General features: G+C 56.1%; 1 protein-coding gene across 2 annotated transcripts in view; it reads right to left on the bottom strand.

Moving 5' to 3' along the window:
• Positions 1–4,035: 4,035 nt before the first annotated feature.
• Positions 4,036–25,285, bottom strand: part of TMEM108 (transmembrane protein 108) — a 291,561-nt gene continuing 270,311 nt past the window's right edge. For both annotated transcript variants that reach the window (XM_045857052.1, XM_045857051.1), the window contains exons 4-6: positions 15,518–16,942; positions 6,595–6,749; positions 4,036–4,177 (exon numbers count right to left, since the gene is read on the bottom strand). In XM_045857052.1, coding sequence (XP_045713008.1) covers positions 4,055–4,177; positions 6,595–6,749; positions 15,518–16,942 — 1,703 coding nt within the window. In that variant the 3' untranslated portion in view covers positions 4,036–4,054. The remainder of the gene's footprint in view (positions 4,178–6,594; positions 6,750–15,517; positions 16,943–25,285) is intronic.

The following is a 25,285-nucleotide window of genomic DNA, read 5'->3' as shown; positions in this document are numbered from 1 at the left end:
CCCAGTCATGGACCTCTCTGGAAGTTCCCCTGTACCCAGGGCTGCTTTGTCTGCAGTTTTCCGTGAGCTTCCATCGTTCACTGAGCCAAGAGAACTGGGCCTGGCCAGGGCTACCTGCGGAGAGGCGCTTGCGCGGTCCCTGTAGGGTCATGTGCCTGGATGCCCAGACTTTTCTGCTGGTGGTGGGGGAGGCCGGGGGGGGGGTGGTGGTGGTGGTGGTGGTGTGGGGCTCTTCTGGGTGTGTGCACTTCACCACCTGAGAGAGGGCACGGCAGACGTTAGGCAGCCCCACTCCCCAGCCCCACTTCCTTGACACCACCACATCCAAGGCAGCCTTTCCTCCACCATTCACGGCAGCAATCCTGATGCCAAGGGTAAGCTGGGGCTCAGATCCCCAGTGCAGAGAGTGGCTGAGCCGGGCTCAATCAATCTAGGTGTTCCCAGGGTTTCCTACATCCTTACAGGTGCCGCGTGTGTGAATGTGTGGATGTGCCCACAGGCTCCGACAGCTGACAGGATGGAAACAGATGTAAACCAGCCATGGCAGGAGGCAGCCCCAGGGTCTCAAGATGGGCAAACCAAGCCTCTTCCTTCCTTCACGCCCCCTCGGTCCTGGCAACAGCCTCAGGTCCCTCCCTAGCACCTTTTCCCCCAAGAAAACTGCCATCGGCTGTGTGACCTTGGCCGCATTGCTTCACCTCTCTGGACCTTACTTTCCACGCACTGTCCTGGGCTCTAACTCTTAGGGACCTTGGGCAAATTCAGGTCCCACACATGCTGGGCACCTGTTACGCTCTAGCTGTTCCCTATACACCTGTTTGCCCATCTGCCAGAAAATTAATAGAACAGAGAGAGGCGGTTTTCCAGTAAGCTCCATAAGGGTGCTCCAAGTTAGGACTTGATGACACTCATTGGGTTTTGATCCCTGTCCTCAGAATCCACAAAAGCATGTTGGCATGGCTCCAGGCTCAGAAAGGACTTTCCAGCCCCAAGGGGCCAAAATGGACCTAAAAGCCACTGCAATTAAGTTTTACCCTGGAGAAACCAAGTAACCAAACCTGGAGGCCAGATATTTATTCCAGACCCTGCAATGTGGGAACACCCCTCCAGGAGAGCAGGGACAGGGCATCGAGTCGAGTGTGTGCTGAACCCTCCCCAGTGCCCGGCGTGGTTTCTGCACTGCACTGCACTGAGCGTGGTTTCTGCTGGTGGTGGGGGAGGCCAGGGCAAGTTCTCAGTTCAGCCTTAGGAGGCAGGTGCGAGGCTGACAGGTCCTGCCATGTGGCTGCTCGTGGTACAGCTCCAGAAATATCATCGCGTGTCCTATGACTGGTTATTGTCGCCTTATGTGACGAGGACCCTGCCAGCTGCAGTGACTTTCCCAAGGTCCCGTGCTCAGACAGCAGCCGAGCTGGGATGAGAAGGCCTCTCTGACCCCTAACCCAGTGACTTACCCTGTCTCCCACCGCCAACAGCAGGTGTCTACCCCGGGGCACACAGGCAGAGTGTAAAGCCCTGGCCGCCTACTGCAATGAATGCTCTACATGCTCTTTCTTGCTGCTTAGGACACCATGACTCTTTTTTTCCCTTCTACTTTGTCTTTTTGAGATGACATGTACTGTATAAATATCCCTGTTGGTTATATGACTGATAACAGATTAAGAAAGCAGCTCGATCAAGTCAAGGCTGGTGGTGTTCCTCTTTTACTCAGATGGAGCACTCTGGCTGGGAACGCCCCCTCCCGTCCGGCCTGTAGGGCCCACGGTGCCCGTGGGCCTGTGTCACAACAACACGCTGAGACAGGAGACGCTGCCTGGGTCCCCAGGAGCTGTGTTCTTGCGAACTCCAGGATGTGCCTACCATTCAAGGCTCAGTGAAGGCTTCAGGCTACTGAGCTGCCTGCAAAGGCTGCCTAGGCACTATCCTGCTGTCTAGGATGGTATTGCTCACGGCCAGGTTAACCTCGGATTTCCCCGCCCCGTCGCCATCCCCAGTGCAGCCCTGCGTCCTGGGAGGGGGCGAGGCTGAGGAGGCCATGTAACCCCCCCGACCCCAGTGAGTCCAAAGACCTGAAGAGGGATGATTCTCTTTTGGGGAAATCATGAACATGTTTTAAAGGATTTGTTTTATCAAATAATAAATTGCTAATCCTCTTAGCTCCTCATTCCCAGAAGACCTACTGGACCGTCAAAGTAGATTAAAAACACAGGTGGCTGTTAGGTGGTGTTGGCATTAAAGGAAGACTTGAAAGTTATTTTCACAATGAAAGAATGCAAAATGTATTAGCAACTTCATCCTCTGGCTAATAAAATAAGTTTATTTATATATAGGTGGTAGCTGAATTCTGTCGATAAGGAAAAATAAGTCATACATCCACATCTGTATATATAACATATGTACCTTTGTTACATATGTTATATATGAATTTTAGTTTACAAACAGATTTCTTTCTGCATATATACACACATACACATACACGTTGACACGGTAAATGCCACAGCTGACAGAGAGATTATGGTGAAGAGAAAAGTCGGACAGCAGCACAGCGGAAAGCGAATCTCAGGGCGACACTGCGCCTGCTTCATCCTGGTCGGCAGAGTTTAGAGAGAGACAACCGGCAAAAGCCCGTCACGCTCGCTCATACAACACTGAGAACACACATTTTGGAAGGCCATCTTTTTTTTTTTAAGGAAAATGTAGGGAGAAAGAAGTTATGGTAACAAGACCACAGCAACAACATAAACATGTGTATCAACATTCAAGTTCAATTTCCAGCCTGACTATAAGAACATCTATATTCAAAATATATACTATCAAACTATTTTTATTCTAGAGAAAGGGAGTGTTAAAGCAGTGTCTTCTGTCCCAGCCACTACCCGTGGGGGAACAAAGGGAGAAGCGGCCACCTCTGGAGGCCCCTCCGGTCTCTGAGGGTCTGACCCCTGCTGGCCGGGCGGGTCGCAGCCTGGGTGGTGGGTTGGGGAGGCCGCCTGCCCACGGGGGGGAGCCGTGCAGGGGCACCGGGAACGAGAGCTGGGCGGCAAGTCCATCTGCTGACCCCCATGCGGGTCTGCAGTGCCAGAAGGGACACCACGATTCCTCTCCCAAGTGACCGCTTCGGCAACCTCCTTTCTATGGGATCGCAGGAGGACGTTTAGAGAACGGCAGCTCCACACTTCGAGGCTTCTTACACGACACGCTCCTCAGGGACACAACCCCATGGCCTTTGAGGAAGCGAAGCTGAACCCCCAGACACTCGTGGTCCTTGAAGAGGGCAGCATCCTCAAGCTCAGGGCGGCGGGGGCCGCGTCGAAACCCTCTCCAGAGAAAGGCACGAGTGTTGAAAGCAGATGTGGGCAGAGCGGAGGACGGGGCGTGTGCTTGGGGCGGAGTCTTTCCTCACCAGGGGCAGGCAGGCCCGTGGTCCGCACAGCCAGGGTCCTGCCGTGTGACGTTAGGGGACGTGGCCTGAAGACGCCCGATGACCTTCATGGATTCCGGAGGGCTGCTGCCCCTGCCTGGCTGTCCGGATGGAATCACCCTCCACAGTCACGGTGCCAGTGTGAGGCCCCAGGGGGCTCCTCGCTGGGGGGCGACAGGTCCCCTTTCCTGCTTTAGTGCGGAGATCTGCCGTCCTCTTCCCCCTGTGGCCCTTCACCGTGTGTGTGCGTAAGGAGTGGGGACAGGGGTCACATGGAATCAAGAGGAACCTGAGCTTCAAGAATCACTCAAGGGCCGTGCGTGTGACATTCCCTCACCTGCCGGGGGCTGCTGGGACCCCCAAGTGCTCAAGGGCAGTTATTAAGAGAAGCAATCAATGCAACTGCTTTGCTTAGAAATACCTTTATTTTATAAAGCCACGGATCGTTCTGTAAAGTGTTTTTTTTTTTTTTAAACCACACTTATAAAAAAGATGTTGACAATTCTTAGGGAAAAAAAGCTGACATGTTTCTCATTAAGTCAGGGTTACACAAAGATTATATTTATAATATATATTTGTACGTTTATAATTCAGAGACAGAAGGTAGGGGAGGGCAGAGCGAGGCTGCTGCAGTCAGATCTCGGACACCTGGTCGCTCCCCACAAACAGGGTCTCCTGGCAGAAGGGGTTGACGAGGACCATCCCCGTGTCCCTGTAGTCGCCGTTGGCTGGGGAGCGGGGCTCTGAGAGCTGGTCCTGGGGAGACAGAGGGAGGAGACGGTGTGAGCTGCCCAGGTTCCCGAGGTGGCCATTTATTTTAATAATTCAAAAAAAATGCCTCCGAGGATATATTTATTGATTTGAGAGAGAGAGGAAGGGAGAAAGAGAGAGAGGGAAACATCGATGTGGGAGAGAAGCATTAACCAGTTAGTGACCTCCCATACCCATCCCTACCGGGGATCGAACCTGAAACCTTCTGGTGCACAGGAAGACGCTCCAACCAGCCTCGCCACCCAGCCGGGGCACGCGGTGGCCATTCTTAAAGAATCGGACCCACAGGGTCATCATTTACATCTGGGAGTGCGACCCAAACATTTTTCATCATTTACACTGCCCATGCTCAGGTGCAGAGCCCTCTCTGCTCTTTCAGATTTTTATAGCAGCTTCCAAACCAGAGTCCCAGCTTCCTGAATCGCCCCACCTCAGGTGTCCAGAGATGGCAGTGGTCTCCTGGTCAAAGTCCAAGGGCTGGCCACACCTGACCGGCAGATCGCATGGCGCACTGCTGTGACAGGCAAACCCTGGTCCACTCAGGCCCCAGCCTCTCCCTGCTGCCTGGCTCACAGACCTCTGGGAGATCCCGCTGCTTCTCCCCCTGGCACCCCCGACAGTGCCCACCTCTTTCCTCTCCTGCCACCCGTGTGCCGAGTGCCATGTGCCGGAGCCTCCAAGGGCTAGTTCCTCCCTCATGAACCCTCCCAGAGCCTGGTCGGAGTCCCTGCCCCGTTTCCTGCAGCACCTGATGGGATGGAGGTGAGCGGGTCCGAATCTGTGTGATGGCGCAGCGGGTGGTAAGTGAAACCCTGTCTGTCGGCACAGCCCCGGGAGGGATGAGCCCAGAACCGGGCAGTCCAGGCCCAGGGCGTCTGCAGGCTGTCCTCAGACTCCGGCCTGGTGTGACCGGTTAAAGACAGGCTTGCTTAGATGTGTTCTCTTTAAGAAGCCACAGTGAGTTCTCTGAAGTTTGTTTTTAAGTGAGACATACAATTTTTGAGCAGTATGTACTGCTTTATGGAGAATAAAGAGGTGAAGTAAGAAAGGCTATCTGTTGGTAAAACGTCTTCTCTGAAGACGAGAATTTCCCTCAACATTTGGAAGTGGCTGAGTGCCCGTCCGAGGGGTGGACACAGGGTGGCGTGTCAGGGAGGGGACAGGAATGCTTCCCCACAGGGCCTTTGGGTTGAGCTGTGGGGGGATTTGGGGGGCTGGGATCTGCCTTGTCATTTTACTTTCTCCCACAACAGATGCTCACCCAGGGGAACCATGTGGGGACTGCTCACTGCGTGAAAGAGAAAGTTATTTAGGAGACTGCTCAGGTAAGGAAGAGACGGGGAAGGGAGAGGAAAAGCAGGCATGGAGACATTTCTGGGTGCCTTTTGGGCACCATGGTTTTGCCCGCACAGCCCAGACTTGTGTTTGCTGCTCCCACCCACCCAGACGGGGAGCCGGCACCCGGGAACCTGCTTAGTTTAGACACAGCACCTGGCCGCCCCCAAGGCTGGCAGCCGAATGGCAGGCGGTGAGTGCACACCCCCGGGCCATGGAAAGCAGTGGGCTGTGCTCTGTGGCCGTGCGGTCACCCTGGGGGTGCTCTGTGGTGGGTACATGTGCCGGGAGAGCTGGAGGAACTGTGGCATCCCTCTAAACACAGCCGATGCGGGGAGTAGCCCTGCTGGAAGGGAAGCAGATTGAATCCACCCCAAGGCTGAGCTGGGCTTGTACTCTAACCCTGACCCCGCCCACCTTCCCTGCACGAGGGAAGAGCACAGACTCTGAGGCCAAAGGCACCTGGGTGCGAAGCCCAGCTCTCTTGCCGGCTGGCCAGGTGGGTGTTTCGGGCAAAGGCCTCCGTCGGCCACATCTCACACACATCCCCACCTTCGCCCCGGCTGCTGCCTTTGCTGGAACACCTCTGAGCTCCATTTATCCTTCCTGGCACCTCCGCTGTGAAGGCTTTCCTCCGGGTTCCCACAGCTCTCTGTAACTCTCCACGGACCTCCCTAGTTTCTCCTGGTTCTGAATGACACCCCAGCTCCATCTTGGAACCTGGGGCCCCTGAGAGCAAGCTCTCACCCTCATAGTGCCCAGGGTTCCTGCCACAAAATGGGCCCTTAGGGGGTATTTGTTGACTTGTTCCTGGAAACTCAAAGCCCCGAGAACAGTGATTCCCAAACTTTAACATGTGTATAAAGCCCCTGGGGATTCTCGATAAAATGCAGACCCCGATTCAGTAGGGCTGGGTGGGGCCTGCAGCCTCCGGGGTGCGCCGCTGCTGGTCTGCAGACCAGGCTTTGAGGGGGTGAGCAGGTGCGCCCGGCTCTCTTTGGAGCCTGTGCTCTTCCCGGCAGCGGGGCCAGCCCTTCCAGGGGCACCCCCGGTTCGGAGCCCGTTACCTCAGAGGTTTCAAGGGACTGGATCTCCCTAGGTAACTCCACCGCGTGCTTGTTGAAGTAGTCCATAGTGATGGCGTTGTTCCAGTAGCTCAGGTTGTTCTCCGGGTTGGCCGTCTTCTTCTTCCTCCTCAGGCAGCACACTGTCAGCAAGACCGCTGCGGAGAGAGCCCGAGTCAGAGGGGGCCGGGAGGGGACCAGCACGGTGGAGCCTGCATTCCCGAGCAATGGATGCCAGTCTCCAAGAGCAGCGGGGATGTCATACACTCAGCCACTTACCCCCTTCATTCATTCGCTTGTTTGTTTGTTCGACACCTGTCTATGCCGAGTGCCTTGTGACTGGTGCTGGGGTGAAAGACAAGTGTGCTCTGCCTTCATAAGCTTCCCTTCTAGTGTGTCTGTGGGGGAGGTGTGCCGGGGGGGGTGTCAAACAATATATCCCCGACAGACACAATGAATAAAGAAGGCAGTTCAGCTAGTGATAACTGTTTGGGGGAAATAAAACAGCGTGCAGTGGGAGGGACAATGGACGCGGACGTGAGCTGGGGGAGAGAGCAAGCCAGCACGAAAGGCTTCGCTGAGGAGGTGACCTTGGAGCTCAGAGGAGGGAGGCGCTGGTCTTGTGCCGAACAGGGGCGGTGTGCTCCGGGGGGAGGAGACGGCAGGTGCCGAGGGCCCGAGGTGGGGATGATCTTGCTGTGAGGAAAGAGCGGCATGGCTTGGGGTGGGGGCGGCGAGTATGCAGGGGTGAGGTGGGGATGAGGCCAGAGCGGGGTTCAGGGGCTGTGTCCACAGGGCTGGGGGCAAGAGGCCCCACGTGATTTCAGTGATCTGTGGGGAGCGCGGTGCTGCTCCCGGCGCCTGCTCCAAGGCGAGGCCGTGCTCCTTCGGTGGGATGGGAGCTTGGCTGCAGAGAACGGCTCGTGTGCGAGTGGCTCGAGTGGCTCTGCTAGACTGATGAGCTGCCAGTGGCAGAAAGAGGGACAGAGCCCAGTGGGTCCTGGCCCCCACATTCGGCCTGGAGGGCAGAGGCTCACGGAGCAGAATCCTGGGCAGAGGTCTCGGGCCCGATTCAAAAGCTGCTCTGGCATCATCACCATCAGTATCACCATCATAAAAAAAGCCACTGACAGTTACACAGTGTATGAGCCAGGCAGGGTTCCAAGCACTTTATAAATATTAATTCATTTAATCCCTGACTTAACTCCATGAGTTCAATACTGTTGGGATCGGGGTCCCCACACTACAGACAGGAAAACTGAGCTCAGAGAGGTGAAGTGACTTGGCTGAGAACAAACCCCGACATTATCTGACTCCGAAGTCTGTGCTGTTAACCCTCCACGGTTCCGCCTTGCACCGACACGCTGAAGGCCGAGGCAGCAGCCGGCACAGCCCAGAGGGGCCCGATTGGGGAGGAGGGCACGTGTTTGGATGCGGCTGATGAACCAGGTGTGGACAGAGTGACCTGGGCCAACAGGGAAGGCCTGTCCAGGCTCACGTAGTGGGGAGCAGGTGATGCAGTGACCAGTGTGACAGGACCCCTCTTGGGGAGAAGCCAGTAACTGAAGACTGGGCGTCTCCTGTCCAGGCTGCCACCACCAGAGCCTGTAAGGTGGCTGAAACACCAGACCAGGGGTGGGCAGGGCGGCATCCAACACCCTGGAGGTGCCACCCACCTGTGCTGGGGGGAGAGGGTCACAAGCTGCACTGTCCACAGAGCCTGGCACCCTGATGGCCATGACCACCAGGGGGCAGCAGAGGGTCAGCTCTGTCCACAGCAGCCTGCGGGGCCAGCACCAGGGGCCTTCTCGTGCCAGGTGTGTGTGGGGTAGCTGCAAAAGCTGGTCACGCACAGGCTGAGACTTTGGGGCCTGCACCCCAGGCCTCTGGGGGAGTGATTCTCCCCAAACGTGGAATTCTGCGGCTCTCTTCCCAGTGGGAGTCTCAGCCTGAGAGGGCCTCCTCCAGACAAAGTCAAGAGACCTGGCAAGTTTCCATTCCATCCAATGTGCTTTGATCAAAAGACTTCTAATTTGCTCACCATTCTTCCAGGTCTCCTTAAAAAAGTTTTAAAAATATAAAGGAAATTTCTGAATGTTTGAACTATAAGGAATTTTAGACTGGCTGGTATAGACTTTTGGAAATTTTGTGAGTCTCCCCCTCTTTCTCCCCTTTCTTTCTGAAGAGTCCTTCCTTTGCTGGTAAAGGGGATGGGGGTAGGGCAGCAGCAGAGCCCAGCCCCAAATGCTGCTCAGTTAGGGCACCTCCTCACTCTGCAGATGAGGACACTGCATCCAAAGCACCCGGCTGACTCATTGCTGGTCACAGGTGTGGATGGCAAGGCTGGTGCAAGCCCCCAGATCCCATCTCCCCATTTTTGGTGTCTTTATCCTTCACCACAACCACCTTTCCACCCTGTGCCTGGAACTGCAGTAGAGAAATACCCTGGGGAGTTCGAGCTGGCGAAACAGCAGCCATAAAGGGCTTAGGTGCAACAAAACTAGGGGCTGTGAGCCTGGGCTGGCACAGGTGGCAGAACCTAGGTCCCTGGTCCCTCTTCCCCCCAGGCCTGTGCTCCCCCTAAGTCCACTCTGCCCTGGCTCCCAGCTCTGGGTCTTTTGGGACACAGGACCAGGATCCTGTGGGAAGGGTGGCACTCTCGTGGGATGGCCTGAGGGTTGGAACAGGGTGTTCTCTTTCCAGCTCTTTCTCCCTCACGTGTTATTAGTGCTGTCGTCCTGACTGCATTTCTCCCAGAAGTTCTCAGTGCCTCTCCAGGGCCATTTCACTGACATAGTAGAAGCAGGTCTGGCCATAGAAAGTGCAGGGGCTTGGAGTCCAAAAGACCTGGGTTCAAGTCTGCCTCTGCCAGGCATTACACTAGGTAAAGTCGCTTCATCAAACTGATTACTGTGGACTTTACAGCTGTGTAAGGAAAGTTAGGCACAAACTTGAAATGCTTCGCGTGCTGATGCACAACAGGTGCTTAATTAACGAGGGTCTTCTCCCCCTCCCAGCATCCCCCACAAGAGAGACCTGGAAAGGAAAACTCGCTGCATGACTGTCGGGTGGCGCCAGGCCAAGGCTCCACCCGTGGCTTAGAAATATTCCCTTATTTCAGTGACCCGACCCTCCGTCCAAGAAAGAAAAGTACCGCTCGGACTTACGGAGTCTATAACATATTCCCCGTGCCAACCTTGGCATCTCACAGTCCAATGTAACCCACAAAGGGACCTTCTGAGCCAGGTGCTGTTACTCTTCCCATGTCCAGAAGAGGTTCGTGGAAGTTAACAAAACCGATCCTGCTCACCCAGCTAATTGCTGGGACTTGGACCCAGTGCCCGTGACCCTCGGGCTCACGCTTGCTCTCCCATATTGTCCAGAACACTGGAGGGAGTGCGCCTCAGTCACGAGAGGCACTTTGTTAGCTGCACAGCTCTAGGCAAACACAAGGTGTGAGCTGCCCCCGCTCTGATTTAGTTAAGAGCTTCAGCTGCTCTGTTTCGCCAAAGGCCACAGCTGCCAAGACTCCACTGGAGTCAAGGAGATCTCTGTTCCTTCAAGTTTTAAAATAGGAGTGAGAATTAAGCAAGTTCTCTCGGCTTCCTAGGCATGTCCGTGGGGACCATCCATGACCCGTCAGATGTGTAGCAGGAAGGAGGAGGGCCGCTGACTCAAAGATGGAGCCCTGGGGCATGTGCTGACATTTCTGGGAGAGCCATGACTCCAGGGGTGGACTCACTGTGTGACAGGAAATGGAAATGAAATCCTCCAGGCTCCCCGAGGATTCGACCTTTCCAAACACCTGCTGAAAGCACTCTCCCCGTGGCCTGTGGAGCCTGCACAGCAAACCCCCACAACAGTAAGATGGATAATAACAACGGCCACGCGACCACCGCCATTTCCTGAGCGCCTTCTCCACGGCACCGTCTTGGGTGTTTGAGCAGGGCTTTGGAGTGGGCGCTGCAGCCGTGCAGATGCTTTGCTTAGAAGCATCTGCCATGGGGAGCATGGCTCAGGGACAGCCCTGGCTGCCACCCTCTGGACCCAGCACGGCGTCTGGGCCAAGGCCACGCTGCTCTCGGCTGTGACTGAGGGTGACAGGGGCTCGTGCAGGACAGGGGACGCCCCCGATGGCCCATCAGAAACCTCCTTCAAGCTGCACTGCAGTCCAAGACTCTTCCTGCCCAGTGCTCCTTCCTTCCCCCTCTGCTTTCTCAGGTGTCAGGCCGGCACTACAGCCGGAGGCTCTCCCTGCCTTCTCCAGCCCCTTCCTTCATGCGTGTCACAGGGGTTTCCCCAGTAAACCTCCCGCAGGCCTAACCCTGTCTCGGTGTCTGCCCGAACTTACACGGCAAACACTGGCCCTATTCTTACAGGTGAGAAGGCACTGGATCGATGGTTAGGTAACTCGGCCGAGTCTCTCAGGCTACAAGCGGGAGCGCTGGCATGACATCTGGGTGTGTTTGGTCCCCAAGCCAAGTCTTCCTGTCGCCCCAGACTTCCTCTCGGGGGGCCCACGCAGGTTGAAAGTGAGGAAAGGTTAGCGAGAACAGGGAGCCCTGACATTTTTCTGGGTGGCCCCTTCATGTTGTACATGAGAGACCTGAGACCCTCAAGGGAAGGATGGGTCAGGGGTGCCAAACCGAGCGGCAAGCCAGGCTGTGGGCGATCAGTGCCCTCCTCGGAGGATGAGGGGGAGGTCCGGGGAGGGGTCTCTGTACAGAAGGAGGCCAGGCTGGGCTCCGTGGGCCTGGGGGAACAGGGTCTGGGGACTGACTCTCTGATTCCCCACCCTGGCCGGTGGGAACGTGCCTGAGGAGGTCTCCCCCAGGGGGTGCTGTTTGGGAAGCACAGGGAAGAGCCGTGAGAACCTGGGCATGAGTGACCCTGGTGCAGCTGAGGGCCCCCCACCCCACCCTGGACAGCCTGCCTTGTCCTAAGGCTGCTGCTCCCTGCCCCTCCTTCAACTGGTTCATAAGCCCCAGGGACACAATCCTTCGGTTTACACTTCCTTCTGGTCCCAATCTCTTTCACTTCATTCGCCGAAAGAGCACTTCTGGCCCAGGTTTTCTTATACAGTTACAGTCCTTTTGGGCCCGTGAGTAAACTGCACGCAGACATTCAGATCTGACCATTCACAGAACAGCTGACAGAGCCGAGCGCCGCGCTGTGCACACGGGTGTGGCATCTCTCTGAATGCTGTACTGACATGCCAGTGATGTTTGCCACACTTGTGGAAGGAAGTCTGTCACCCCAGGCGAGGAGCCCAAGGCCCCTCACAGGAGCCGCTCTGCTGCTCTGCTTGGGCCGGGCTCCTTGTGGACTGGGGACGAAAAGCAGGCACACTGGCCCGGCTTCCCGTTCTCACCTCCCATAAAGCCCCCTCAGCTCCCAGGGAGGCTGGGAGAAGACAGTCTCAAGACTAGATGTGGCCTGGGGGCCTGGCGCAGACACAGCTGACCGCCTGGTGAGAGCCGGGGTGCTGACAGTGGTGAGAGGGAGGGTCAGCAATTCCTGGCCAGGCCCAGAGGCTCCAGCGGGGTCTGGTGGGCTCTGAGCGTCCTCATGGTGGCAGCAGAGACCAGCTCAGGAGCCACAGGGCTCCCCTGCCCCAGCCAAGCGCGGTCTGGATCCAATCCATCTTGTTTCTCAGCCATCTGAAACCCTGTATGGCTGTCCGGGGCCTGGCTCCAGAGACAAAGCATTCCTCCGTCCTGGCACATCTGCCCTTCGGCCACTGGGTGGGGCTCACGACCTGGAGGGCAGGTGGAACCGATGATCCCTATCTGGGCAGGCCTGAGATTTTCCGTGACCACCCCCTGCTTCTGCCAGAGCACCTGCCTGCCCGCAGTCCGGGCCATCCGAGGTCTGGCTTCTGGCGGATGGAGAAAAGCAGGGCCAGGGCCCGTCTGAAAAGCCACATGTAGAAAAATCTATGCATGTACTTTGCTACCATCTGGAATGGCTGAACTATCTGGCAAAATGGCGAAGGAGGAGGTCCTTCTTTGAGGGCTGCAGAGTGAGCTTTAGGATACAGGTCGCTGCCCAGAAGGTGTGACTGGGGACCCTTAGACCTGGAAGAGGTCTGTCTGCTCTCCTGAGGACCAGAGTGGGGCAGAGCCCTGAAAGGAGACTGGTTACTCGCTCCCGAGCTTTGGAGGGGCACAGCGTTCTGCAGCCGGACGAGTATTGTCTCAATGCTCCTCTCCTCTGGGCCTTCACAGGGCAAACAATGGCCCTACAGAGGACAGGGCCACCCAGAAGACAGGGAGCTGTGTGCAGAGGCAGCCAGGGCTGAGGCAGGAGCCTCGGGGTCTGAGGAGGGTGGAAACGCAAAGGGCTTCTGAGGTTCCCAGGGGCCGCAAGAGTCCGCTTTGAGCAAAGGTTTATATCACCCTTCACGCAGGCCATCACTGCTAGGAGCCTTCTCCAGATGCAGGCCCAGGCCGTGTCCTTGCTTTGGTCCCAGCTGACAATGTTTCACACGGCTTGGGCAGCCTGTGGGTTTCCTGGCTTTGCAGTAAGATCTGACCTGATCTCACACTCACACGCAGCAAAAGGGCTAGAGTGGTGTTTTTAGAATTGCCAAACCCACGTGTGGCCTGTAGGGGGCAAAGGCGAGATCTACTCTGAGCCATCCAGGCCAGGGAAAGAGGAAGCGAGGAGGGTGGGGGAGGGCGCTGGGAGTGGGGCAGCCACGATTCAGCCTCTGATTCCCTGGTGCTCGGCGGCGCAGTGCCAGGCACACAACGGGCGCTCGGGAGGAACTGCACTCGGTCACACATTCTACCACCAGATCCGGGCTGCTTCTTCCGTGACCGGGGCCCCGGGCAAGTCACTTCACCTGGGGACTTGCTGCCCGCCTTTAAGGTGTGTTCCTTGCACTGTGTATTCACTTATGTGTGTCTTTACTTTATTCCTCTGGCTAGTCTGTTCTAAGGTTGGAATGATTAAAAGTCATGGGAACTGACTTCGGGAATGAGAGCCTCCAGACACTTACAAAGAATGGAAAGTTAGAACGCTGTCTCTCATGTGGTCACTTCTCCAATATGACCATTATCAATTGTTTATTGGCTAATAGTGCAATATTTTCTCATCATCATTCTTCTGCTTTAGAAGTGGGCAACCACAGTTTTAAGAGCACGCGTGTGTTTCCAGGAGAGACAACGAAGTTGCCTAATGAAACAAGAAAAGAGGCACTCTGCGAGCGTTGGCCCTTGCCCTTGAACGGGGTCCCCGAGCAGAAGCAGGCTGCCCCCCCCTCCCCCGCTGACGTGGGAGGTCTGCGCTGCTTCTTCACTAGGAGAAGGAAAGCTGGGAGAGGCAGCTCCTGGAAAGGACCCAGAGTCCAGATCAACAAGGTCTTGTGGGAGTACAAGGCCAAGCAGAGACCACATTCACGTCGAAGGCGTGCACCTCCTGCCCTAATGTTCAAACCACCTGTGAAGTTTCTGGGCGTCGTCCCTCTTGAGAACTGGGGGAGCCCGTGGTGGGACACGGCAGTCAGTGCTGCCAACAAAGCCAATGCCAGTGTGTGCTGCCTGAATGGGGCCAATGGGGCCGGGCATGCACAGTGCTGTCCTCTCCCTTCAGGGAGCAAGGATAAACTGGAGACCACCCAGGGGGCAGGGGGCAGGCCAGCACCATGCTGTCCCGTGAAGAGACTAGTAGGCACAGAAACAAGCAGCTTGGAAAAAGAGGAGGCTGACCATGAGAGAGCCACTGAAAACATCTCAGGGGCTGGTAGACTGACTGGTTTTGCGTAGCTTCGGGGGGCATGGCTTGGGACCAGAGAGGGAAAATTACAGGGAGGCCAATGTCAGGCCCCCAGGAGAGCTGGGTAACCACCAGAGGGAGGACGGGCTGTCCAGTGAGTGAGGAGCACAGTTTCAGAGGGAGGCTGGGTGGCAACTGCGTGGGGGTGGGATGAGGCTGAGGTCAGTGAGGGCTCCGGAGGGGTTATCAGGGACATTCTAAGAGTCTAGGGTCAGGTACCTGGGCAAAACATAAGTGGCGCCCTAGGGTGCTGAGGGATTGTCAGGTTCTCTATGGAGACATCAGGGAGCCAGCCTCCCGACTCCTCATTAAAGGAGTGACAGGCAGCAGCAAGGAGGTGCTGCTCGCCTGGGGAAAGCCCTGCTCCTCCAACACTAGTGGCAGAGATGAGGTCCACACTGTGTGCAGCTCACACCACCAAGGGACAAATAGAAGGGAGGGGTGGGGAAGGGAGAGCAGCTAAATCCACAGGTGACTCTGAAGCCTCAAATTAGGTGCAAGAACTATATTTTGCCAAGGCTAATAGAACTTACTGCAGGATCAAAGCTTCATCTCCTCTTCCTTCTTGGGGAAGGGGTGGGGGAGAGCCAAGGGAGGAGAGGAAGGCAGGAAGGGAGATGGGAGTGATGCAAGGGAAGAAGGCGAGGGCTCTGCTGTCAATGTGCCGACCTCACCAGGGCCTGGCTGCCCTGTTGCTGCGGCATTAGCAGGTGACCTTGAGGGCAGGGTGGTGTCCTGACTAGAGTGCTGGGCTGGAAGATGAGCGCTGTAAGCTCTCATCCCAGCCTGCTTCTCTCCAGCTCTGGGGCCTTGACTAGCCACGTCGCCTCTCCAGCTTGGTATTTCTTCCTGCGAAAGGCAGGCGTGAACTGGACTGCCCCTGCGGGCCGCCCCGGCTCCTGGGAGCTGTGCCTTATGGCCCGTGGGCATCTGAGCCATGGCCTGGCGGGGCCGAGGACTGGGGCTGGGATAAGCTCTGGTTTTTGTTCTGCCACCTTGTTCCCTGGGATTCTGAGGAGTTTTGCAGCCCACTCTGTGGGGAGTTACCAACTCTGGGGCAAGGGGATTCTGGGGAGGGACAAATTGATGGGGTGGAGGGAGGGGAAGGAGGAGGGGAGGGAGGCATGGGGAGAGGGCGGGCACTCACAGCAGGAGGAGATGGGCACGCTGATGGCCAGGATCACCCAGGCGATGTCCATCTTGCTCAGGCAGATGGTGGCTCTGTGCTGGGGTTTGCTCCCTTCGGCCACATGGGAGATGTTCCCTGCTGTTCCAGGCTTCCAGGTGCCTGCGGGCACCAGGCGGTTGAGGAAGTTCCCTGTGGCCGTGGACACCACTGTGGAGAGAGGACTGGGTACCCTGTTGGTCACGGTGGGGGTGGCCACAGCCTCTTCCTCAGCTTGGGAAACAGTGCTTTCTGAGACCCCGGGGGGGTGGGCCGGGGCCTGCGGGGTGGAGGATGTGGCGGAGGATGCTCCCTGAGGAATGCCCTCGGAAGGGGCTGAGACACTGGCATCGAAGGCAGCCTGGGTGGGCCCCACGGTGGCCATGAAGGCCCCCGAGCTGGCAGACAGAGGTCTGTTGGTTCCAGGGGTGACAGCCAGCCAGGAGTCACTGTGGCCGGTGCTGCCAGGTGGGTCAGCACGGGGGCGCTGAGAAGGCACTGGGGCGGGTTGTGGACTGGCAGGGGCACCTGAGGCTGCTGTGGCGCCTGGCGCCCCCCCTCGGCTGGTGAAGGTGGGACCACCCCCCTGGTCTGCTCTGCTCAGGCTGGGCCTGTCTTCTGTGCGCACCGAGGGGGTGGTGCTCGGTGCCCACGAGGTCCTGCCAGGTGCCCTGGTTGTGGCCGCTGTCGGGGTCTGTGGCGAGGAGGAGAAATCCCAGAGCGGGCTCTGGGGGCTGGGGCTGGGGGGCTCGGGCTCCACCGAGCCTGTGAAGTTGCCTTTGTAGAAGTGAAAGATTTTCCCCAGGGACTGCTTCTGCCCTGCAAGTGTGGAGCTCTGGTTTCTTCCCCGCGGGCCTTCCTTTCTTCCAGAGTGGCCACTGAGCGCAGGCAGGGCGGAGCGTGAAGAACCACCAGCCCCCTTTCGGGAAGAGCCTGGGGGCCTGGGGGGCCTGCGGGTGCTGGCCCGAGGGGGTGCGGTGGCGGGGTGGCTGGTGGCTCCAGTTGGCTTTGTCAGCAGGATGGTGGGCCCAGCCTCCCCCAGGGGGTGGCCCTCTGAGTGGGAGGATGTGGTTGCCATGGCAGCAGGATGGGGCCCTGTGGTGGGGGGGCCTTCAGCATGACGGGTGGCTGCTGCCGCCAACATGGTGGAGAAGGTGTTGGCAGGAGGGTGTCCGTCTGCATAGGGTGTTGTTGCCACGGGGGCCTCAGCCTGTGAGAAGGTCCCATCAGGACGGGGGCTCGGTGTCACCACAGAGGTGGGGGCAGCCATCTCGGATGAGTGTTTGGCAGAGCTGAGTGGTGCTGTCACCATGGTGCCTGAAGGTAGGACCTGAAGAGACTCCCTGGGAGATGGTTCCTGGGCAGCAAATACCAGTGCTTCGGTCAGGGCCAAGGTCAGGAGGAAGCCTGAGAGGGAGACAGGGAGAGGAGGTGAACACCTGGGGAGCGGCTCAGCGCCTGGGCCTCCCTACCCCTGGAGCTTGTGAGGTGCACGGACTCTGGGGAACATCGGGAGCACTCCTGAGGTCCACGCTGCCCCTGCCCGCATCAGACGCAGACTCGTGGAGTTCGGCAGGTCTGTTAGGTAGGTGCCCACCAGCTCTGCTGGGAGGATAACCCAGCCCCAGGGGACCAGAGGCAGCTGAAGTGGCCAGGCCCAGCCTTTCCCAAATGCCACCAGCCTTCCGCCTGAGGCAGCTTCTCCAAACAGGCTGGGGCTAGGAGTGGGAGGCAGTTTGTGGTCTCTGAGTGCCTGCTGGCCCTCCACAGCCAGGATGGGGTCAAGGCCAGCTTGACCAGAGGGAAGCCGGCAGCTCTGTGTGAGCCACCCCGAGTCAGGTGAGGGAGGCTTAGGTGGGCGAAGCTGGCCAGCTCCCATGTCTTTTCTCAAAGGAACAAACAGACAGACCTCTGTTAGTTCATGCCCACCTGACAATTAAGGAGGGTCTGCCCTCTCTTGGACCCTGCAGGGCCCCAAAACGACAGGGCAGTCTCTGTCACTGAACTTGCTCACACAAATCCACGAACAACCCTACAACTAGGAGAGATGTCCCAGTGCCACTGGAGACCGACAGACACAGGGGACAGGGGTCCAGAGGAGGGCAACCAGATCAGCAAAGCACTGAGCAGAGCCCCGAGGGGGCACCCCACGAAGGCCAGCTGGTTTTGTGGCTGTCGTCAGTGCTCACTGCTTTCCCCATGGCGCTGAACTCTGGGATACCACTGCTGATGCCCAGACCTTTTGCACAGAAGAAGCCCTTTTGAGCATTAAAAAAAAGTCATGGATTTTGCCCAAAGGTCAGTGGCATGCTTTTAGTTCATTCATAAAATACGCAAGTTAAAAAAAGAAATTTAAAAACAATTCTAGATATATGTGGACTTTATTTATCACGACAGCCGGTGCCTATCTTTCAAAGTAACACCTCACATAAACGTGAGACTCAGGGTCTGTTCAGACCAGAGACCGGAAGACTGGCCACCCCTGTGCAGCACGGGGCCCGGAAAGAGCTGGAGTGTCCAGCTAAGGGGCAGCCCCCAGGGTCTCGTTCTGACCGGGAACTCCTGCTGGTTCGCAGGAGCCCTGCCATGGTCACTTGCATGACCCTCCTTCCACCTTGCTAGCCGCCACAGCTATAGCACAGCAGAGATCTGTCTCTGTCTGGTCACCCTCTTGGAGCCTCCCTCCATCACGGTCCAGCAGGACTGATGGCCAGAGCTGGGGTCTTGGGGGTGACGCCTGGGAGTCTGGGGCAGTCAGCAAAGCTGCTCACAGGGGAAGGCAGGGGCCCCGGTGAGCTTCCAGAAGCAGAGAGGGGGCGACCATCTCCTGACATGCCTTTGAAGCAAGGCCCAGATCACCACTGGGGCCGCCTCCAGCTTAGGGGTGGGGTGGGGTTCCGGAGTGGACGGGTGTCCACCTCACCCTGCACTTGTAAATTAGGGGGTTGGGGGAGGCTGAGGGACAGTAGATCCAACATAGACTGTAGCACCCACGATCTCTAGGACTGACAATTTGCCCTAAACCACCTATTTTTTTCTAAGCTTTCATTTGTGATCTAGCCCATATATCAACAGTGTGCTCTGCTCATTCAAATAAACCCTAAAAACTGTTTACTGAGCACCCGCTCCAGCCCAGTTTTTCACGCTTGACTTCATCCTTCCAGCCACGGGAACGGGTGGAAAATGAGGCTCAGGGAGATGAAGTAACACGTTCAGAGCCCCACAGTATCGGAAGTATATGAAACCAGGGCTGTCTCCAAAACGCACGCTTTTCCTGGTTGGACATCTCCGATGCTACAGGAGGAGGAAGAAGAGGGCGTGGAGTCGCACCCACAGAAGAAACGAGGCACCGCTATGCCCCGCCCAGTCCAAGGGAGAGGTCCTTCAGCCTCTCCCTTGCGGCTTACACCACAGGGACAGTCTAAGAACTGGTATCGAGACCTCTGATGTTTTGAGGGACATTCCGTTATAAGCCTCTGTCTGGCCCCTGAGTGCCTTGGTTCGATATAAGTGTTGCTGTGAACCCAACCGGGCACCCCCAGATTCATATGTGGGGGCCCTAACCCCAAGCACCTCAGAGTGTGACTGTGTTCGGAGCCAGAGACTTTGAAGAGGTGATCAGGACAAAATGAAGCCACGATGGGGGCCCCGATCCACCCTGACTGGGTCCTGGCGACAACAACAACGTTAGGGCCCAGAGACACACCAGGAGCACTCGAATTCCCATGCAGGACACAGTGAGAGGGCAGCCCCGGCAGCCAGGGACAGAGGCCTTATCAGAAACCAATATGGTCAGCCTCTTGACCTTGGACTTTTAGCCTCCAGAACTGTGAGAAAGCAAATTTCTGTTGTTGAAGCTCCCTGTCTGGGGAACTTTGTATGGCAGCCCAGATGACTTACATTAGAGACCCTCCCCCCCCCCCCCCAAAAAAAAGAGAGGTGGAGACAGGGGCTTGTGTGCAGCCAGTGTATTTGGGGAAGCGATCTGAGGGGGCGGTGATGGGTGTCTGGGCTGTGATGAGTGAAACACAGACAATCAATCCAAGGGCGAGTTATGAGCTAATTAGAGTGGGCAATGCAAATTCACTGGGGATGTCTGAGGGGCCGAGCAGATGCACCCCACAGCATCCAGGTAAGATGAGCACTTACTCAGCAGCTCCCATCCCCGAGGGCCCACGGCTGCTCCATGGGTGCCCCTACCACGGCACTTCCTCTCATGGGGCTGAGTTAGAGAGGGGCCCTCTGGTGACACTGGCCCCCAGCTGGTGGCTGCCATGGCAGCTGGCATTAAAGGTAAGGGCCAGAGAATTCCTGCGGTGGAGCACCAGATGTATTCAGTACAACCAGAGGCTGGAGACCAAGGGCACCATGGTCTTGTGGCAGTGGGAAGGGCAGTGCCAAGCTTTCAGGGAGCCCCCAAGTGACCCCAGTGACAGGCCCAGGTGGGACAGGAGCAACCCCGGTCTCTAGAACTTTTGCAGCACTCCAGGGGCAGAGGATGCTTTATAATAAGCAGGGGAAGAAATGCCCCCTGACTCTCCCACCAGGAGTACCTCCAGGGCTAGAACCCTCCCAGCGAGGAGGTGCAGGGCTGAACCCTCTCGCTGTAAGACTTACAGTGTAAGCAAGTCTGTTTGCCTTTGCACACCCTAAAGTATTTTTCTCTCCAGGGGAACTGTTAAATGATCTCTTAGCCATTTCTTCTTTAGATTTCAGAGTAGCCCTTTGGAACAATGAACTGATCCTGCCATCCCGGCTGCAGAGGGTTTTCACCTGGAGGAAGACATCTAGCTGTCACTGTGCAAGGGCCCTACAGGTAACTCAACACAACTCCTCATTTCATAGAGCAGGCAGAGGAGGCGTGCAGGCACTTGTCCAAAAACACACAGCTGTCTGGAGACAGTCTGGATTGCAGTTGTTATTTCAAAGCAACTTTCATTTGCATCATGAAAGGTGCTACGAAGTTGTGGCACTGCCCAAACACCTTCGGCCTCCAGTGTCACCTTCAGTGTGGAAATCAGACCAGAGTTCACCTCTCCTCCGGTGCACCGAAGGCCGGCCGCGGAATGCATGGGCAGCATCCTGTCGCAGTAGCCGTGCCAGGCCTTCCATCCCTCAACAGAAGCAAGGCTTCATCCCAGGACCTTTGTGCTGCCCTGCTCACTCTGTGCCCCACAATCCAGGGCTAAGGCCTTTTTGCATGTATTTGCATTGATTTGCATAATGGCCTCTGGAGGTTCTAATTCCAAATATATAAGAGACACTAAAACTAAAATCTAGCTTGACGTGCTTTAAATGTGGAACTGATTTTTAGAGCATGTTGGAATAAGGACAAATGGCGGGGGGTGGAAACCCATAGGCTGATGGGAGCCCAGATGTCGGTGAAGGCCTCCTCATACCTAGAATTCCGATGCACACAGGATCCCAGGACCCAGGGGGAGAAAAGGCCCTCCTCCTTCTGTTTCTTTGGTCGGTTGCCCACAGTCCATATTGGGCATGATATTTGCATCTGGCAAAGGCAAGGAGGGAGTTGGTGACGAGAGAAATGGCTAATGTGTACTGAGTGCTTCCTACATACCTTACACAATCCTCATAACAAGTGGATGAGGCAGGCACCACCATTAGCTCCCTGTTGCAATGGAGGAAAAGCACAGAGAGGCACCTACAGGGCCTGGCTGGCCCTCACACAGCTGGGGATGGTGAGCTGCAGCCAGAACCTGGCAGTGTGGCTCACTCCAGAGTCTATGCTCTCAGCCACTTTCTGTCAGTGCTCACCCTGCAGGCTGCTCCGAACAATCATACGACCAAATGCGATAACCCACAATCCTTTGGGAACTGATTTTCTATTACTGGTCTTTTCATTCTTCTTCCCTCTTACCTGTTTTCTTCTATCTCCATTTCAGGGTTCTACATGACACATTTGGTATTCTTTTAACAATCCAGCCAATTCACTTTATTTTACAAGCAGCTTGGAGGAACTTGTGGTAGGAAAATAAAAGTGCTGGAAATCTCTGCTTTAGTTTTCTCCTCTTCCCCAGTCCTGGTATGTCACACACACCAATGCTTCATTAATTAAATCAGTGGTATAATTTTTCTTTTAAAATTGCTCACACACGTATAAGGCATATTTGTTACATGGATACAATTTTCCTTACAAATATAAATAGAGTTCTAGCTAATTTTCCTTGTAACTTGAGGTATGTCCTCCTTCTAAGTAGAGCATCCCTCCCCAAGGTTTCTATTGTCAGTTATTTCTCCATTGTCTGTAAACCCTATGGCATAAGCAAAGGGGTCTGAGGTGCCTTCCAAGCCACCCCCATCACTAAGCAACATGGCAGCTTGGCCATCCTGGATGCATGGTATTTGCAGGTTCTCCCACAATCCTCTCACTGAGAGGTGGAGTCTGCCCCTCCTCCCATTGAAGCTAGGTGGGCCTTTGGGACCTTCTCAATGAAGAGGATGGGGCAGAAGCGACACCACATGACTTCAGAAGCCAGAGTAGAAAGGGTCGCACATCTTCTGCGGGTTTTTCTTGGGGGACTTCAACCCCAGGCCGAAGTCCAGCTCCCCCGGGGCCACCATGAGAGAGAGGTGGACGGAGTGTGGAGAGGAGGTATGGAGAGTGAGAGGGAGGCCTGAGGAGGCCCCGCTGTCCCGGCCCCAGCCGGGCATCAGACCTCAGAGTGAAGAGCCTAGGAGATGACCCCGGCCCAGTCACTGCTGGGTCGCAATCCCACAGGAGACCCCGGGTGAGAGCCGCCCAACTGCGCCCCGTCAGTCCTAGCATTTGTGAACAAAATAATTGTTACTTCTTTAAGCCCTATTTTGGGGAGGTTTGCCTGGCAGCGATAGATAACCAGAACACTCAGAAATTTAGCTTCTGCCTCTGATGTTTCGACAGCCAAAGTAAAGGCTATCTGTGGCATACCACATTTGACCCTCAGGGGGCCTGTCTCCTGCATGGGCTGCAACAGAACCATCTTGCCAGGAAATGGACCGTTGTAACTTCAAGGTTATCGTCCTTTAATTGGGAGGGACTTTTAATTAGGACTCTCTGGAATCTAACTCTTTCACTTTATGGATGAGAAGGCTGCAGCCCAACAGAGTGAAATGTCCCTCTCTGGGTCCCGCAGCTACATGCAGTTAGGGCTGGGAGGGACCCAGCCAGCTCCCTGGCCTCGGATCCCCCTCATGCCCAGACTCGCAGGCCCCTCCTTCCGTGCTGTGCCCCCAGTGCTCGAGAGTGCGCCGTCCTCCGAACTTCAATGTTCCCTTTCATTTTAAAGGTCAAACATCAATTAATTCCTCGGAGCTTAGTGTCTCTTACTCAGAAATAAATACCCCTCACTGACTGCAGGGCGAGTCCGGCGACTGCCCTTAAGAGCTACTCATGCCTGTGACCTTGGCTTCTTTATGGAACCCAGGAGTTCTGGGTGCAGATCTTTGCTGCGGCCCTTTTTCCAGGCAACCACATTCCAAGCGTTCCCTTCCATCAAGTCCTGCTGGCCGTGAGGGTCAAGGCCAGATTCTGCTTGGTGCTTAGAGCTGCCCGAGGCCATCACCTGGTGTGTTCCAGAAATGTCTGGAGACGTCGATGAGGCTCAGGACAGTGTTTCCCAGAGTACATGTCTAACACACTGCAGGTGGAAATCCACGTGAGGTGGGTCTGTGCACCCCAACACACCCACGGCCCCCAGCCAGCGGGGTTTACCTTGCGCTGCGGCCCTGGGGTTTACAGACCACAGCTTCCTAACAAAACACACACAAGCACATGTAAGCACACACACAAAGCACAGGTCCTCTCCTGGGAGCAGGAAACCTAAGGACCTAAGGAGGCACGACGACTCAGTGTGACATGGGGTGCTGCAGCGGGGGAGGGGGGCCCGAATGGAGAAGGGACCTTCGGGAAAGATGAGGGCACTCTGAGGAAGGAAGGAATAGACTTCAGTTACCAACAGTGTATAGTTTTGGTTCTGTAATTGTGACAAACGTGCCACAAAAATGTACGGTGTTGGTAACAGAGGAAACTGGGCGCAACTTTTCCGTAAGCTTAAAACTATTCCAAAGTTTAAAAAATTAAAAAAAAAAGTTGTTCTACAGAGGTGAGACAGCAGGGACAGTGTGAGGGCCGTCCCACGGGGCAGGCCCTGAAAAGGGACGTGTCTGAAGGGGGGTTGCGGCAATTCCCCAGCACCCTGTGTGACATCGTGCACCCGTGGACCCATTTTGGACCCCATTGCGGGAAAGAGGCAGGAAGGACATCCTCCGACTATTGCTGCATCTATCCCCATGCCACCTGGGCCTTGCCGATTTTAATACTCTCAGGGTCTGAGAGTGCAGTTTGGAGGTGAAATGTGCTCAGGTCAGGGGGACCAATACCCTGAATGCACAGTTTTTTTTTTTAACCTGTGCAAATTCCAGCTGAGGGGTCAGGGTAAATGCCACCCAAGTGAGACAAGCAGTCCCAGCCTTCCTGACCAAGGAAGTGTGCTGCTTGAAAACCAAAGGTCATTCGTCATTTCCACAGGGCCAGGTGGCCTGTCCCTCACACACGACGCTGGAGAAGGTGCCGGGCAAGGACCCTCCCGTCCTCACCGTGTGTTTCTGCCCACACCCCTTTCCTGCCAGGTGGCGACCTGTCCATCTCTGAACCCCAACCTGAGCTGTTGCTTTGTCTTCACAAGGTCAGGGTCCCTCACCTCCTCTGGACAGAAACTGGGCTCCCTGGCCAGGGCTGCCAGGGCACTCTGTCCGCAGTACTGTGACCCCTCTCCCCACAGAGCCCTTCAGCTGAGGACTTGGCTGGAAGGCACGGGCCTGGGGTCAGTGGAATTCAGGAGCAATCCCCACTAAGTTGTGGGGCCCCAGGCAAATTAGTTCAGCTTTGTTTTCCTCAGCTGTACATTACGGATGACAGTGCCTAAGTTTAGGGTGTTTTCAGGGGTGGGAACAAGAGACCCAGAGGCACAGAGGCCCCACACAGCACCAGGCCTTCAACAGGTGGGAAGTGTGGTCTCAGTTTCTGCTGCACTTGGGTGATTCCCTGGGGCTGTGGGGCTCTTGGGCATTTGGAACCCCAGCACTTACTTCACTGCCTGACTCTTACGAGGAGCACCGTGTTTTCTGGAAAATGAGAACATAAAAGATGCTTCAATAACTCCACACATTTGAGTTATTTGCAGCTGAATGCTTACCCCCAGATTATAGATGTTTATTTCTTTGAGAGCAGAAAGCAGAAAGTAATGTGAGTCCTGTGATGTGAAAGTGTGGATGTGCGTGTGCATGCAGCTGTGTATTTGTCTCATTTTTACTTTGCGTGGCTCACTGACCAACAACCGGTTCAAACAAACCTACAACCCATGTGACCGAGGGAGGCAGGAGAAGGCTGAGAGGGGACCCACTTCCTGCCCGGACGCCCAGGACCCTCTCCTGCACCGCACCCTCACTGCAGGCTCCTTCCTGTTACATAGGCGAACCGGCCCTCTCTTCTCTCCAGAGCCCTAAAGGGCTGGGCCAGAGTGCTTGCCAGGACTCGGGTTTTAGAGACCAGTCTCAGCACTGGCTTCCTCGTTCAGGGTGTGTGCTCTTGGAAGGTTCTGACGAGAGCCACAGGGAAGCATGACAAACAGGAGGACTTGGCGTTGGGAGCCGGCCCCACCAAGGGCCCCAGCATGCCCTAGAGAAGCCTGTGGTGTCTCCTATAAACCATAAAATACGACCCCACCCCGAGCCTGCAGACCCACATTTGGG

Source organism: Phyllostomus hastatus, unplaced genomic scaffold (assembly GCF_019186645.2).
Source record: "Phyllostomus hastatus isolate PE091 unplaced genomic scaffold, TTU_PhHast_1.1 phas_scaffold_129, whole genome shotgun sequence".
Taxonomy (NCBI): domain Eukaryota; kingdom Metazoa; phylum Chordata; class Mammalia; order Chiroptera; family Phyllostomidae; genus Phyllostomus; species Phyllostomus hastatus.
This window is presented reverse-complemented; position numbering and strand designations above follow the sequence as displayed.